General features: G+C 40.7%; 1 protein-coding gene across 2 annotated transcripts in view; it reads left to right on the top strand.

Annotated features, from left to right (window-relative positions):
• PDS5B (PDS5 cohesin associated factor B) overlaps nt 1–14,527 on the top strand; it is a gene marked incomplete at its 5' end in the record, with an annotated part of 97,292 nt that overhangs the window by 56,375 nt on the left and 26,390 nt on the right. For both annotated transcript variants that reach the window (XM_084264677.1, XM_084264678.1), the window contains 3 exons: nt 624–692; nt 3,195–3,331; nt 10,304–10,427. In XM_084264677.1, the coding sequence (XP_084120803.1) occupies nt 624–692; nt 3,195–3,331; nt 10,304–10,427 (330 nt within the window). The remainder of the gene's footprint in view (nt 1–623; nt 693–3,194; nt 3,332–10,303; nt 10,428–14,527) is intronic.

Genomic DNA, 14,527 nt, shown 5'->3' on the forward strand with positions numbered 1-14,527 from the left:
TTTTTATATATGATTGTCTTTGGGATTTCCACTTAGACTGTTTGAACTGAAAGCATATGTTACAGGAAGGGAAATAGTGCTGATTTGGTAGGAGTTGCCTTTTGTTAAAGGTGAGAAAATTGTTACTGTCTTCACATAGTTTCTTGCCTTGAGCAAGCAAGTTGATATTTTTCTGGGAAGTATAAAGCATTTGAAACTGAAATACATGGTTTAAGTGGAAGAATAGATTTTAATTTATCCAATGTTTTGCTACCAATAGTGATTATAAAGTGGAAAACCCCCACAACTTGTGCATTGTCAGCCATTGCTTAGGGAAAATCTTACTGTCTAAAATGATGCACTGGAGGTTCCCATCTACTAGATATGGAAACTGGAAATTCTTTTCAAAGCAATGGCTATTACACTCTAAAATGATAATTTTCAGGTAAAATAACCCACCTTTGCTGCTGTTAAATTTGCTGTGAGGTCAGAGCACCATCTCACTTCTGTAGCGGTTACTTAGTGCAGAAGGTATAAAGGTAACCAGTGAGTGCTGCTGTATTCTCTGGCAAACAGGAAAGGAGATGAAGGCAGCTTTCACTGCAGAGTAACAGGAGTGTAATGATGTGTAACATTTGGTTTAGCTTCCAGGAAAAAAGACAACAAAACTTTGGGTCCCAGATGAAGAAGTGTCTCCTGAAACACTTGTTAAAGTAAGTACCAAAACTTCCAAAAACTGTTAAAAGGATGCATGTTTGGGTTTGATTTCAGGAACTGTTAGTTTAAAATAAATGTGATTTCACTTCAGTGATTATCTATGTAACTTGAAGTGGTAAATATTAATTATTCTTTCTATAATGATCTATGAAGCTGTAATATCTCTCAAAAATGGGCTTTCATCTTGACAAACCTTTTCATACAGTTGGCTATTTGGGAGGGAATTGCCTATCAAAGGTGAAGCCTTAAAACGAGCATTTATTGGCAAGTGAAAACAGGTTATTGTAAAAACTGATTTGCAGATTTAATTAGCATTAATTAGTACTAAGAAGCCTTTATTTAATGAGCGATGTGGGCAGGCCACACCACACCATTAGCTTTAAAATTGTTTCTCTTACTGTGTATCTTTCTTCACTCTGGTTGTAAAACCCCCTTTCTCCCTTTGTAACACAGCTGTGTAATATATCTAATGATCTTAAGCTTAAAATAGCAAGTTTAAGTATGAAAGGGGGAGGACTGATGAAGACAAAACTACAGTATTTCTCCACTATACCAGATGCAGACTGATCCAGGCCATCCTTAGTTTTCAGTGCTAAACCTTAAATGAAATGATGTCTGTAGAGAAATGTTTCAATACTGTATTAAATATGAATTGGATTAATTACTGTATGAGTTAGACTTGACTTCCTGCATCTGGCACTTGTGTGTCTGCTCTAGAGCACTAATCTCTCTTGACACTGAACAGTACTGAGTGTTTTTGTGCACTTTTAGTAGTAGTAATACTTTTTGTTTCCTTCTGTGCACGTTGCAGTATAAGATTTATCATCATATCTGGACACAAATGGTGTTTCCTGGGGCTCAGTCCTGGGTTCAGTTCTGGTCAATATTTTTATCAATGACCTGGATGAAGGGATTGAATGTTCCGTTACTAAGTTCATTGATGATGCTAAGGTGGGAGGATGTCTTGATCTGCTGGAGGGTAGGGAGGCTCTTCAGAGGGATGTGGACAGGCTGGATCAATGGGCTGAGACTCAACAGGATGAGGTTCAACAAGGTCAAGTGCAAAGTCCAGCACTTGAGACATAACAACCCTACAGTGCTACAGGCTTGGGGCAGAGTGGCTGGAAAGCTGCCTGACAGAGAAGGACCTGGGGGTGTTGGGTGACTGCAGGCTGAATATGAGCCAGCAGTGTGCCCAGGCGGCCAGGAAAGCCAGTGGCATCTTGGCTTGTATCAAAACCAGTGTGGCCAGCAGGTCCAGGGAAGGGATTGTTCCCCTGTACTGGGCATTGGTGAGGCTGCTCCTCAAATACTGTGTTCAGTTTTGGGCCCCTACAAGAAAGACATCGAGGTGTTGGAGTGTGCCCAGAGAAGGGCAACTAAGCTGGTGCAGGGGCTGGAGAGCAAATCTTGGGAGGAGCAGCTGAGGGAGCTGGGGTTGTTTAGCCTGGAAGAGACTGAGGGGAGACCTTCTCACTGCCTACTGCTACCTGAAAGCAGATTGTAGAGAGGTGGGTGTTGGTGTCTTAGCCCAAGAGACAGGTGATAGGACTGGGGGAATGGACTCAAGTTGCATCAGAAGTTTAGGCTGGATATTAGGAAACATTTTTTTACTGAAAAGGTTCTTAGATATTGGAACAGGCTGCCCAGGAAGGCAGTTGAGTCACCATCCCTGGATGTATTTAAAAGACGGATAGACAAGGTGCTCAGGGATATGGTTTAGTAGAGGACAAGTACAGAATGGCAAGGCTGAAAATTTCTCTAACTGTGCCTTAAGTAGTCATTGCTTCATTTTTTTACCACTACACAATTCTGCAGCATTTGTGGCTCTGAAAACTCAAGTAGTGGAAAGCTGAGCTAGCTGTTGGCATAATGTTGACATAGTATGAAAACTTTCTAGGATCCTCACATGGGATGGGAGCCCATTATACTTTAACAATGGAGGCATGATGGTAACTTCTAGATCAGAGAAAAATGTCTATAAAGTGTTTCAATTTACTTGTCTTAAGTTTTACTCAAATATTACATATCTAAGTAAAGAATATATAGGGATTGCTTAAGCACAGGAATTACAGGAACATGGGAAGATGAAAAGGTGGTATTCTTTTTGATACAATAACATTTTTGTAAGTATAAAATATTTTGCCTAGTCCAGAGTGTTTAATGGTTGTAAGCTCGATTAAGAGAATGCTTTCACAAGGCAAAATATGTGATTGATTGCTTAGTAGAAGAAACAGTTCAAACTTTAAATGTTGTATGATTTTTATCTGCTGCAATAAATGCTTGAGACTTTCAGTGAAAAGTTGCTGTCTAGGAAGAGTTATCTTTCTATTTCTAGTTATCATTCAGTATTTAAATCATGTTTTGCAGCTTTGATAGGCTTATATTCATAGCAGCAAAAAGCACTTGGGGATAATACTGTGTGATTAAATAAAGACTATTTAAAAATAAGGTTCATAGTGTGATTTGACTTATGCATATCTAATTTTTTCTTTTAGATTCAGGCCATCAAGATGATGGTTCGATGGTTACTAGGAATGAAGAACAACCACAGCAAGTCAGGAACTTCTACTCTGAGGTTGCTAACAACAATATTACACAGTGATGGAGACTTAACAGAGCAGGGGAAAATTAGGTATGTAGCAACAGATGGTAGTGTTTTGATGTCTGTGATGTTGTGGTGGGGAGAGTTTAGTCAAAGTGGTACTTAAACTGTTCTGTTAGGCTTCTTAACAATTTATACATGTTATTTTGTTAAGACCTTGTTGTAAGCTTGGCTGGATTCCCATGTAAGTTTGCTCAGTCTCAGGTTTTTTAACGCTGTAGATGGAGCGGTACTTTAATGTTTTGTCATCTTTGCTTTATCTCTTTCTTCAAAGGGCCATTACTCATATTGCAAGAACAAACTGTAACTTCCTCTTTCCCACTAAAAATTGGTTTTAATTTTTTATGCAGCTTGTGCTTCCTGATGTGCCAACTGTGTGTGCCAAAGGCCAACAGGCCAATAACGGGATGTTGCAGGAAACCATGTGGGAATAGCTAGTACACAAAGCCCTCCTCCTTGAGAGCTAACTTCAATTTGAAAGTGAAAGGAAGAGAGAAATGTGTAAAGAGGATTAAGTCTTAATAAATAATTTACCTTTTAGGTGATTGCTAGATAGTTTGTCTCTGTGGCTATCTTTATCCGCTGCAGAAGAAGTGACAAGTTATTAGCCTCTATTGCTTGCCATACATTGAAAACTTATGACTACAAAAGCCATTAAAGGTGGATTGTGCCAGTATAAGTTAAAAGGTTTTAATTTTTCAGTAGAGTTTAATGTTATATAGTGATTATGCAGACAAAACACTTGTGTGTACAAAATGGGAAACCTGAGAACTGTCTAGTATGTTATTTTTGTAGAAATTCTGTAGTATTTCTTAAAGTTCCTTGTAAATAATTGCTTATGGGTTTAAAATCTGTAATGTCATTCATGGCAGGTGCCAGGGAGTTAAGTGGCAGTAACTTATCTTTTCAGAGCAGATTGTTGGCTTGTCCTGTAGTTTGGGAAAGATCAGTTCTGTAGGTCCTGTATGTTTTCATGCTTGGAGTGCTATTTCCTTACTGTGCTGCATGTTTTAGAAATATAACTTTCCCACCTTCTTTGTGCTCAAATAATAGAAGCTGTATATAATAATGGGGTCAGTTCTCCATTTTTAAAGTTAATGGGGGGTTGGGGATATTTTTAGGGGAGGGGGAACGCTGCAATTCATTGATATGTGTGATTCCTCTGTGTTCAAGGCAACCATTTAACCCCAGAGCCTGCAGCTCTGCCTGGGGTTGGATGATGATGAGCCAACTGAGAGCTTATGGGTCAGGATTGAAGAGTAGACTGATACTGGGTGACATTGTAGTGGATGTCTGTTGTAGGCCATCTGACCAGGAAGAGGAAGTGGTTGAGGCCATCTTTAAATAGCTAGGAACAACATCATGTTCACAGGCCTGGGCTCTCATGGAGGACTTCAACTACTCCAGTACCTGCTAGAGCACCAACACAGCAGCAAATAAACAATCCAGGTGCATCAACAATGACTTCCTGACACCACTGATAGGGGAGACAATGAGGAGAGGTGCTCTGCTGGACCTTATACTCAAAAAGGAGGGATTTCTTGAGTGTATGAAGGTCAGAAGGCAGCCTTGGCTATGACCTTTAGAGTTCAGAATCCTGAGAGCAGCAAGGAGAGCAAAAACCAAGGTCATAGTACTGGATTTCCAGAGGATGGACTGAGATTCTTCAAGGATCTGCTTAGTAGAGTCTTATAGGATAAGGCCCTGGAAGAAAGAGAGGCCCAAGAAAGTTAGTTAGTATTCAAGCATCATCTCTAAACTATAGAGTGATCAAAGCAGAAGGTCAGGCAAGTATTTCAACAGACCTATGTGGGATGAGCAAGGAACTCCTGGCAAAGCTCAAAAAGAAGTGATTGAGAGCAGCCCTATGAAAAAGGGCTCAGGAGAACTGGTGGATGAAAAGCTGGCCATGAGCTGACGTTGTGCACTCACAGCCCAGAAAGCGAGTGGTATGCTGGGCCTCATCACAAGAAGAGGGGTCAGTAGGTTGAGGGAGGTGATTCTTCCCCTCTGGTGAGACCCTACCTGGAGTACTGCGTCAAACTCTGGAGTTCTCAGTACAGGAAAGACATGGAGCTGTTAGAGTGAGTCCAGAGAAGGGCCACAACAATCATCAGAGGGCTGGAGCACTTTTCCTGTGAAGGCAGACTGAGAGAGTTGGGCTTGTTCAGCCTGGAGAAGAGAAGGCTCTGGGGACACCTTACTGCTCCCTTTCAGTACTTTTCAGGGGGCCTGTAAAAAAAAATGGGGACAGACCTTTTAGTAGAGACTGTTGCAATCAGACAAGGTGTAGATTCAGACTAGATAGAAGGAAGAAATGTTTTACGATGAGGGTGGTGAAACACTGGCATAGGTTACCCAGAGAGATGGTAGTCATCCCATCCCTGGAAATATTTGAGGCCACCTTAGATGGGGGTCTGAGCAACCTGATAGAGTTGAAGACACCCCTGCTCATTGGAGGGAGTTTGGACTCAATGACTTTTGAAGATCTCTTCCAATCCAAGCTATTCTGAGGTACACAGAAAGTGGAAGTATGGACAGGAAAATGGCCCAGGAAAGCTGGAGTTTGATGTCCTTCACTGGATTCAATTTCTGTTAAAGTCAACCAGAAGAGCTTCTTTGAGTGAAAGGAAAACAAAAGGAAAACAGTGGAAATTTGTACCTGCTGCTGAACGAGGTGGGAGCCCTGGTGACACAGAGAGAGGCTGAGAGATCCTTCAGCTCAGTCTTTGCTGGCAAGACCAGACTTTAAACATCCCAGGCCCTGGAGAAAGTCTGCAGGAAGGAATATATATCCTTAGAGGAAGATCAGGTTGGAGAATACTTAGGCAAACTGGATATGCATAAATCTGTGGTTTTTTGATGGAATATACCCATGACTGTTGAGGGAGCTGGCAGGTGTCTTTGAGGCCATTTTTGATCCTCTTTTGAATAATCATGGTGATTGGTAGAGGTACCTAAAGAGGAAAGCATATGTCCCTTGTTCTTCAAAAATGGGAAGGAGGACCAAGAGAACTAACTGTAGGCCAGTCAGCCTTACCTTGATCACTGAGAAGGTGGGGGAACACCTGAGCTCTGCAGTACAAAAGAGATGTGGAGCTGCTGGAATGAGCACACTGTATGGCCATGAAGAGGGATCAAAGCATCTGATGCATGAGAACAGGCTGAGAAAGCTGGGACTATTCAACCTAGAGAAGAAAAGGCTTAGTGCTTGAGCAGTGGGATTGAGCTGGGTGTAACTATTCTGTGATTCCCAGTATTGCATTTTGGGAAAAGCTCTCAGCTGCAAGAAGGGCAGGTCTCCTTTTTGCTGTTGGTCTGAGCTGTGCCACCTCCATTAACAAGGATGCTCAAAACCTGAAGTGAAGGAGATAGTGTTTCAGGCATATGAGTTCTGCAGGGAGCTTGTTGGTATCTCACTGACACCTCCTGACCTTTATTCACTTTCTCAGAACACAAGGAAGATACCTTCTTGCTGGCAGTGCTTCCTGTGTCCCCACTGTGCAAATCTGATGCTGCTCCTTCCAAATTAGAGTAGAATTTAGAAAGAGCAAAATGGTCTGGTCCATACAAACTGAAATCTTGTGAACTGTGCTTGATCTGATGACATTCCACACAGAGTCCTATTTTGTGTGTGTGGCTTGCATTTTTCTTCTGAACAATGTGTAATTTATTAAAGATAATTTAATTAACAGGAAGTGGCAGGGTTTGGAAGTCATGTGACCTCATGCAGGCCATTAGTCATGTTGTAGTCATCTTGATACTGTCTTCATCAGCCATAAAAATGACTCTGTCCCTACTCCTCTTTCCATCTATGCAACTCTAATTCTCAGGGGTAGTGTAGGAGATGAGGCGTTCTTTAAATTTCAAGGCATGGTTCAGCCCAGAGTGTCAGCTGAAGGCAAGGTCCCACTTGGAAAATAAAGAAAGAATCCCTGCTTTTGTTCATCCTTCTCATTTTGAAGTAGTAGGATTGATGACTTTGTTTTTAAGATCTTTTGAGATTGTAGCATACATAGGTTAAATTCCCCAGTGTCAATTTTTTTACAATAGTGTTTATTGACCAAATTCATTATCTCAACTGTCCTTTCCAGGTCTTTATTTCTCTTCTTGTAAATCATAAACATGTACAAATTCAAAATTCAAGTTTATGCTAATTTTCTGTGTGTGTTTAGGTAAAACTGCAAAGTAGTTTTGTAGTAGGGTTTTAATTTCAATCTATACTAAGCATAAAAGAAGGGTATTTGAGATTGGGAGGGCACTAGCTGTTGCCAAAAGTATGGATATTAGGTATGGGTGGGAACTGACATTTTCCTGCAATGTTAGCTGCATTTTCCTTAAACTGAAGAGAAAAATTACTTAAACTTTTGGTATTTATAACTTCATAGTTCTGTGCTATAGATAACTAGTTACACCATCTGATCTGCAACACTTTCAGAGGTTGTATTTAAAAGACACTTTTAACTCCATGGAACATGGAAAATGCTTAGAAAATTGGACACTGGAATTTATCCCCTGGAGTAGAAAGAAAAATACCAACTGCTTGTTTGTAAAGTTAGAGAGGGTGATAGACATCAGAGATGTTTTCCAGATGCATTTCTTTGGATTAATTTGTGAGCCCACTGTCTAAGTTAACAGTGCTTTGTTCTTGATAACATCTTTCCATGTCATTGCACTGTTGTTCTAATTTCAAACATCTGGTCTTCAGCAATAGTAATAGCACTCCAGAGAACTGAATCCCTCTGCTATCTCATGGAGAGTTTCTGACCAAGGTTATCCTTGGTTACTAATTGATTACTTCTAATGATTTTGACAATTACAATTATATCATGGAGATGGTTTTATTTCAGGCCTAATACTTGTGTGGATTTGGGATGATGCAGATCAGAATGTAGCTTTTGGCTATAACAATTTGATAAAAATAAATCCTCAATCAAGAGTTTCTTCTAAGATAATCCTTTTGGGGAACAAGACAGATCTGATTTTCAACTTCAGTTGCTCAGAGCTGACACTGTCCTCCTCTTTCTTCCCACAACATGTGCAGATGCATGTGGGTATTTGAGACATACACAGAAGGGGGGGAAGAATCATTGTAAAGGTTTAGCCAACTGCTATGTGAAATATCTTTGATTCAATTCTCAGAATTGAATGTTATCACTACCAAAGCTGAGGAAGATTGAAAGTTCTTAATTCTATTCCTTCCCTTAGCTCAGTACCTCTATTTGTAAGTCATCATTGCTCAGTTGTCACTGAAGTATAAAAATTGAATCTTTTTTGGGTTCAGTTATCACAGTAGATGTGATTTAAAGTGAAATTTAGCATTGAAGAACTAGATGTTACCATGTTAATTTTCATGCCTTGTTTAAAAGTTAGTGCAGCTTTTCCTCTGTCATTTGGTTGCTTGTGAACTATTGGGGTGTTAAATGTTGTGGTTTCCATGAAATACTGAGGTGTGTATTAAGGCCTGATTAGATAAATTTTAAGATTTAAGCTCTATAGTAGGTATTTTTGTCATGCAGTCTGTCTTTTAATAACTTTTTTCTGTCATTCTTTAAATGCTTTTTACAGTTTTCATCATAATGGGCTTAAGATTAGTGTGTTCACTCCTCCTAAAAATGAAGGTCAAATGATTAAGAAGTCAAAAAATATCTGTTCTGTTTAAATGAATATTTCTGAATAAAAATCATTTGATTGGTGCTCCAAGTTATCAAAGTGAAAAGCTGTTCTTACTACTTCTGGATAGAATTCATCAGAGTTCTAAGTGAGATGTGTAAAACCTCTTAATTCTTTCACGTTGGAGCTGAAGCAAGGCAGAAGTCATTTACTGAAACACGTTTTCAAAGAACAATGAAAGCTCAAGGGAACTTACTGATGCACACATTGAGTGGTTATCAACTTGCAAAACTCATGTGAAAACACCTTTGCTATTCTGATAATGTTTGTAAATATAGCTGTAGGCTACAGAGAAAACCCATTCATCTTTGGACTGTTCAGCCTGGAGAAAAGAAGACTAAGGGGGGACCTTATGAATGTTTATAAATATCTGAAGTATGGGATGCAGGGGGAATGGGCAGCCCCTTTTCAGTGTCTGTGGAGACAGGACAAGGGGCAATGGCTGCAAGTTGGAGCACAGGGAGTTCCCCACCAACATGGGGAAGAACTTTTCCCCAGTGAGGGTGCCAGAGCCCTGGGACAGGCTGCCCAGGGAGGTGGTGGAGTCTCCATCTCTGGAGAGATTCCAGCCCCGTCTGGACGCCTGTCTGTGCAATATGAGCTGGGGAGCTGCTTTGGCAGGGGGGTTGGACCCCATGAGCTCTTCAGGTCCTTTCCAACCCCTATGATTCTGTGATCTTTTGGCATGAAAATTAGCAAACGGAGTGTTTTGGGTGTGCAAGTCAACTACCAATACTTCAAGCATATTGAAAAATCTTTTGCTTGGTAAATGCTTTTTTGTTATTGTCTTAAAAATATGGTTCACTTTGTAACCTATCATAATACCTAATTATTCTTAATTTATGGATATTGAGCTATCACTGCTAGAAAAAGTTTGACAACTGTGGGGACTAGCAATGGGCTGCTTTGCCAGGAGTCCCCAGCTGAAGGCAAACCATCGTGCTGAACAGAAGTATCTCACAGGCTAAATGAGGTCTCTGAGGGGCAGTTTGGACTGTGCTGGTCCAGAGTGTTAAAACAGTTTTAACTTACGCACATGTGGAACTTTTAGGAGGTTTCAGGGAATATTTTCACTGTGAAGTTGGGGCAAAGTAATAGGTATGTTGTAATAGGCTGTAAAATGTGGTGCAATGGAAACTGCTTCTAGCTTGTAGTTTCTTCTGCTGTTGATTTGGGGGTGGGTGGGGGTGGCTAAGTCCATGGAAACATTTCCTTCTTTTTAAAGTACTCGTTTTTCAGCAATGCAGACTCATTGGGATTCAATTAAAGTCAAATAATTACATGTGTTTTTACTAATTAACCTTCATAATCCATGTGCTTGTTTTTCAGTAAACCTGATATGTCTCGTTTGAGGCTGGCTGCAGGGAATGCTATTGTGAAGTTGGCACAAGAACCTTGTTACCATGAAATCATCACCTTAGAACAGTACCAGCTGTGTGCACTAGCCATAAATGTAAGGAAATTAGGTGGGGTGTGTGGGTTATCAGCAAATGTATGAGTATATATGTTGTTTGTTCTGTATGTTGTGTATACTTCTGCTAATCTGATTTTAATCAAAATGCTCAGTCTTGGCACTAATTTATTTTCCCACTACATGATCCTGAAAACTGATTTGGGATGAGAATTAGCTGTATATTATCTTGTTGCCCTGTGGGGAAATGCTAACTTCTAGTGAAATGTTGGAGTATTGATAAACCAAGAAATTCAGTCTTGATTTAAAGTCACATCCTACATTATGACATTTTAGCAGTTAAAATGAGATGATACAAAGTTAGTTGGACTGTGGTGACAACAGTGACGTTGGCTTCTTGATACTTCAGTATAATATATTTCAGATGCAGAGGTCTACAAAGATAGTGAGCATCCTTTAAATATTAAAAGAGACAGGGAGAGATTTCTCAGTAGGTGTTGGAATTTTTCAGCCTTAATTTCTGCCTGTGAGCCCAAAGCAGCAGAAAGGAAGTAACTTTCTGATTGTAAGGGCAGTGTATTGGGTCTGGCTGAGATGAAGAGCATTTTCCCCACAGCAGCCCTCACCGTGCTGTGTACAGCAGCTAGCAAGGTGTTGATAAAACACTCCTATTTTGGATGTTCCTGAGCAGTGCTGGCACATGTCAAGGTTTGTCTCTCCAAGATTTTGCCACCCCTCCTCAACAGCAGACTGAGGGGGTGGGTAAGATCCTGGGAGGGGACACAGGACAGCTTACCCAAACTGACCAGCAGGATATTCCATACCAAATGACACCTGCTCAGCAAGAAGAAGCTGAGAGAGAAGGGGAGGAAGTGATGGGCATTTGGATCTTGCCTTGTTTCTGCACGCAGCCTCTTGCTTTTGCTGTATTAAACTGCCTTTATCTTGACCCACAAGTTTAGGGTTTTTTTTCCCATCTTATTTTTCTCCTCTCTCTGTCCTGCTGAGGAGGAGGATAGAAGGGCTTAGTGGACACCTGGTGTCCAGCCAAGGTTAAACCACAACCCAGAGAAACAGAGATCCTCTGTGTTCTTGTCTTGTAGACTTAGGGAAGTGTACAGAAATTGATTCACACCCCAAGAGTAAGGTGGTCACAGAGGGCCTCATGTTGCTTGTGTAACTGTTGGTATTCTCTTGACTTCATAAAAAATCCTCTGGAATGAATCTCTTCTAGAAGATATCTTCAAGGCTGATCATATTCCATTCTAAACCTTAATTCCTGTGACTGGCTAAAGCTTGAAAAGCTGCAACCCTTTTTAAATGGCAGACTGGAAACTGTCATTTAATGTTAGAAGAAAAAAAGTGTAGCTGCTGTGTGGATATTGCTTATTTTCATATGGAGTATCTTCTGATGTTGTTTGGAGTTGGGCAGAGTTAGACTGGAAGAACCACTCATCTACCAGATTTAGACAGTTTATTGAACTTGTATATTGTTTTAAGAACATTATGTGGATTTTAAGCTTGTGTTTCTATGAAAAGGAGCTTTTAATCTGTTTCAAGATGCTGTGAAAAATGAGAAATGGAACAAAACTTAAAACTACTTAAGCAGATGAAATCTAATGGAAATGCAGCAGAAATTCAGTGCTGATGACTGAAGGTCTTTACACTCAAATCAAGAACTTATACTTTTAAGTCTTCCTATTCCAAAATCTAAAATAAATTCTAGTCTTGTACCAAAATCAATTTTAAAGATTTCTATAGTTCAGAAAAAAAATCAGTAGAGGTTAAAATAGCCCCTTACTGTAATAACAAGATCTGTCCCTGTTCTGGAAAGGATACTCTAACCAGGTAATGTCATGTCTAGCTTGGCAAAGGTAATATTCACATGTTCAGTGTCTCTGGATATTGATAACAGATTTGTTAACTTTTTTGCTATCTTTAGGACTAATCTTACATCTTGATTTATTTTTTTAAAAAAGATTTCAGTTAAGATATGAATTAGAAGAACATCTTAGTGATCAACATTTATGAAGAAGTTAGTATTATATCTTACTGTAGAGTTGTAGAATAGTTTGGGTTGGAAGAGACCTTAAAGATCATCTGATTCCAAATCCACACCACACACATGTTGTGGAAAGAGGGCATTTTATCAGTAGTGATCCACATGGATTCATGATAGGGAAATTGTGCCTGACCAATCTGGTAGCCTCCTATGATGGCATGACCAGCTGGGTGGATGGAGGAGAGCAGCAGATGTTGTCTACCCTGACTTTGGCAGGGCTTTTGACACTGTCTCTAACATCCTTCTTAATATGCATAGGAAGTGTGGGTTGGATGAGTGAACTGTGAGGTGGATAGAGAACTGTGTGAATGGCAGAGCACAGGGCGCTGTGATTAAACAGTACAGAGTCTAGTGGTGTGCCACAGGGGTCAGTGTTGGGTCCAGTTTTATTTAACATATTCATCAGTGACCCTGATGAGGGGACTGAGTGCTCCCTCAGCAAGTTTGCTGATGATACCAAGTTGGCAGAGGTGGCTGACACACCTGAAGGCTACACTGCCATTCAGTGAGATCTTGACAGACTGGAGAGTTGGGCTAAGGGTAACCTTATGAAATTTAACAAGGACAAATGTAGGGCCCTATACCTGGGGAAGAAAAACCCCAAGCACCAGTACAGGTTAAGGGTTGACCTGCTGGGAAGCAGTGCTATGGAGAAGGACCTGGGAGTTCTGGTGGATGACAAACTCTCCATGAGCCATCAATGTGCCCTTGTAGACAAGAGTGCTAATGGTGTCCAGGAGTCCATCAAGAAGAGCATGGCCAGCGGGTCAAGGGAGGTGCTATGGTGAGACCACATCTGGAGTGCTGTCTTCTGGGCTCCCCAGTTCAAGAAAGATAAACTACTGGAGAGAGTCCAGCAGAGGGCTACCAGGATGATTAGAGGACTTGAGCATCTTCCATATGAGGAAAGGCTGAGAGACCAGGTTCTGTTTAGCCTAGAAGACTGAGAGGGGATCTCATCAACATTTATAAATACCTGAAGGGTCAGTGTTTAGAGGAAAAGAAAAAAAATATCTTTATTGTGTGGGTTACTTAGTATTGAAACAAGCTGCTCAGACATGTTGTGGAATCTTCTTCTCTGGAGGTACTCAAGACCCATCTGGATGCAATCCTGTGCAGCATGCTCACCTGTGCAGCTGATCCTGCTTTAGCAGGGAGGTTGGACTAGATGATCTCCAGATGTCACTTCCAACCCTTACAAATCTTTAAACCTGTGCATCTTCCCACTAGATGAGGTTGCTCAAAGCCCCATCCAGCCTGACTTTGAACACTTCCTGGAGTATCCACAACTTCTTTGAGCAAACTTTACCAGTGTCTTAACCACTCACACTATGGAAAAAAAAGTAAAATTTCCCTTATGTCTCATCTAAACCTAAAATGGTTGAAAAACATTGTCCATTTCCCTGTCACTACTAGCACTAGTAAAAAGTATTTCTTCATCCTTCTTATAAGCCCTCTTCATATTTCAAAATGATGCAGCAGGATCTCCCTGGAGCCTTTTCCAGGCTGAACAATCCAACTATCTCAGCGTTTCCTCACAGGAGAGGTGTCCATCCCTCCTCAGAGGATTTGCCCTCCAGCCCCTTCCCCAGCCTGGTTGCCCTTCTCTGCACTCACTCCAGGACCTCAATGTCCTTCTGATGGTGAGGAGCCCAGAACTGGACACAGTACTCCAGGTGTGGCCTCACCAATGCCCAGTACAGTATATTAAATGTTCTAAGCATATACATATGTACAAGCATATGCACATATGCATACATCTCAAAAACAACCCCAAAAACCCAGATTAATATAAAACAGAAGATTAATATAGTACCACTTGTAGGTGCAAAAGTCATTGAAGCAGTTAACAGTTACTCTGCATCTGAAGTTCTGAACTCAATAGCCTGGCAGAGAGAAATGAAACTGCAGAAGACCTCAAGAAGTTCTAGAGAAGTTATAAGTATTCAAAACCCATTAGGACCTGCAGAGAAAAGTAAAGGCAGAGTTCCCATACTGACAGACTTTATAATCTAAGTTTTAGTAAACAAGTAAGTCCTAAAGGCAAAGTAGTATCAATAAATGGGAGAAAAAGTGACTA

The sequence above is a fragment of the Gallinula chloropus genome, assembly GCF_964237585.1.
Source record: "Gallinula chloropus genome assembly, chromosome: 1".
In the NCBI taxonomy this organism is placed as follows: Eukaryota; Metazoa; Chordata; class Aves; order Gruiformes; family Rallidae; genus Gallinula; species Gallinula chloropus.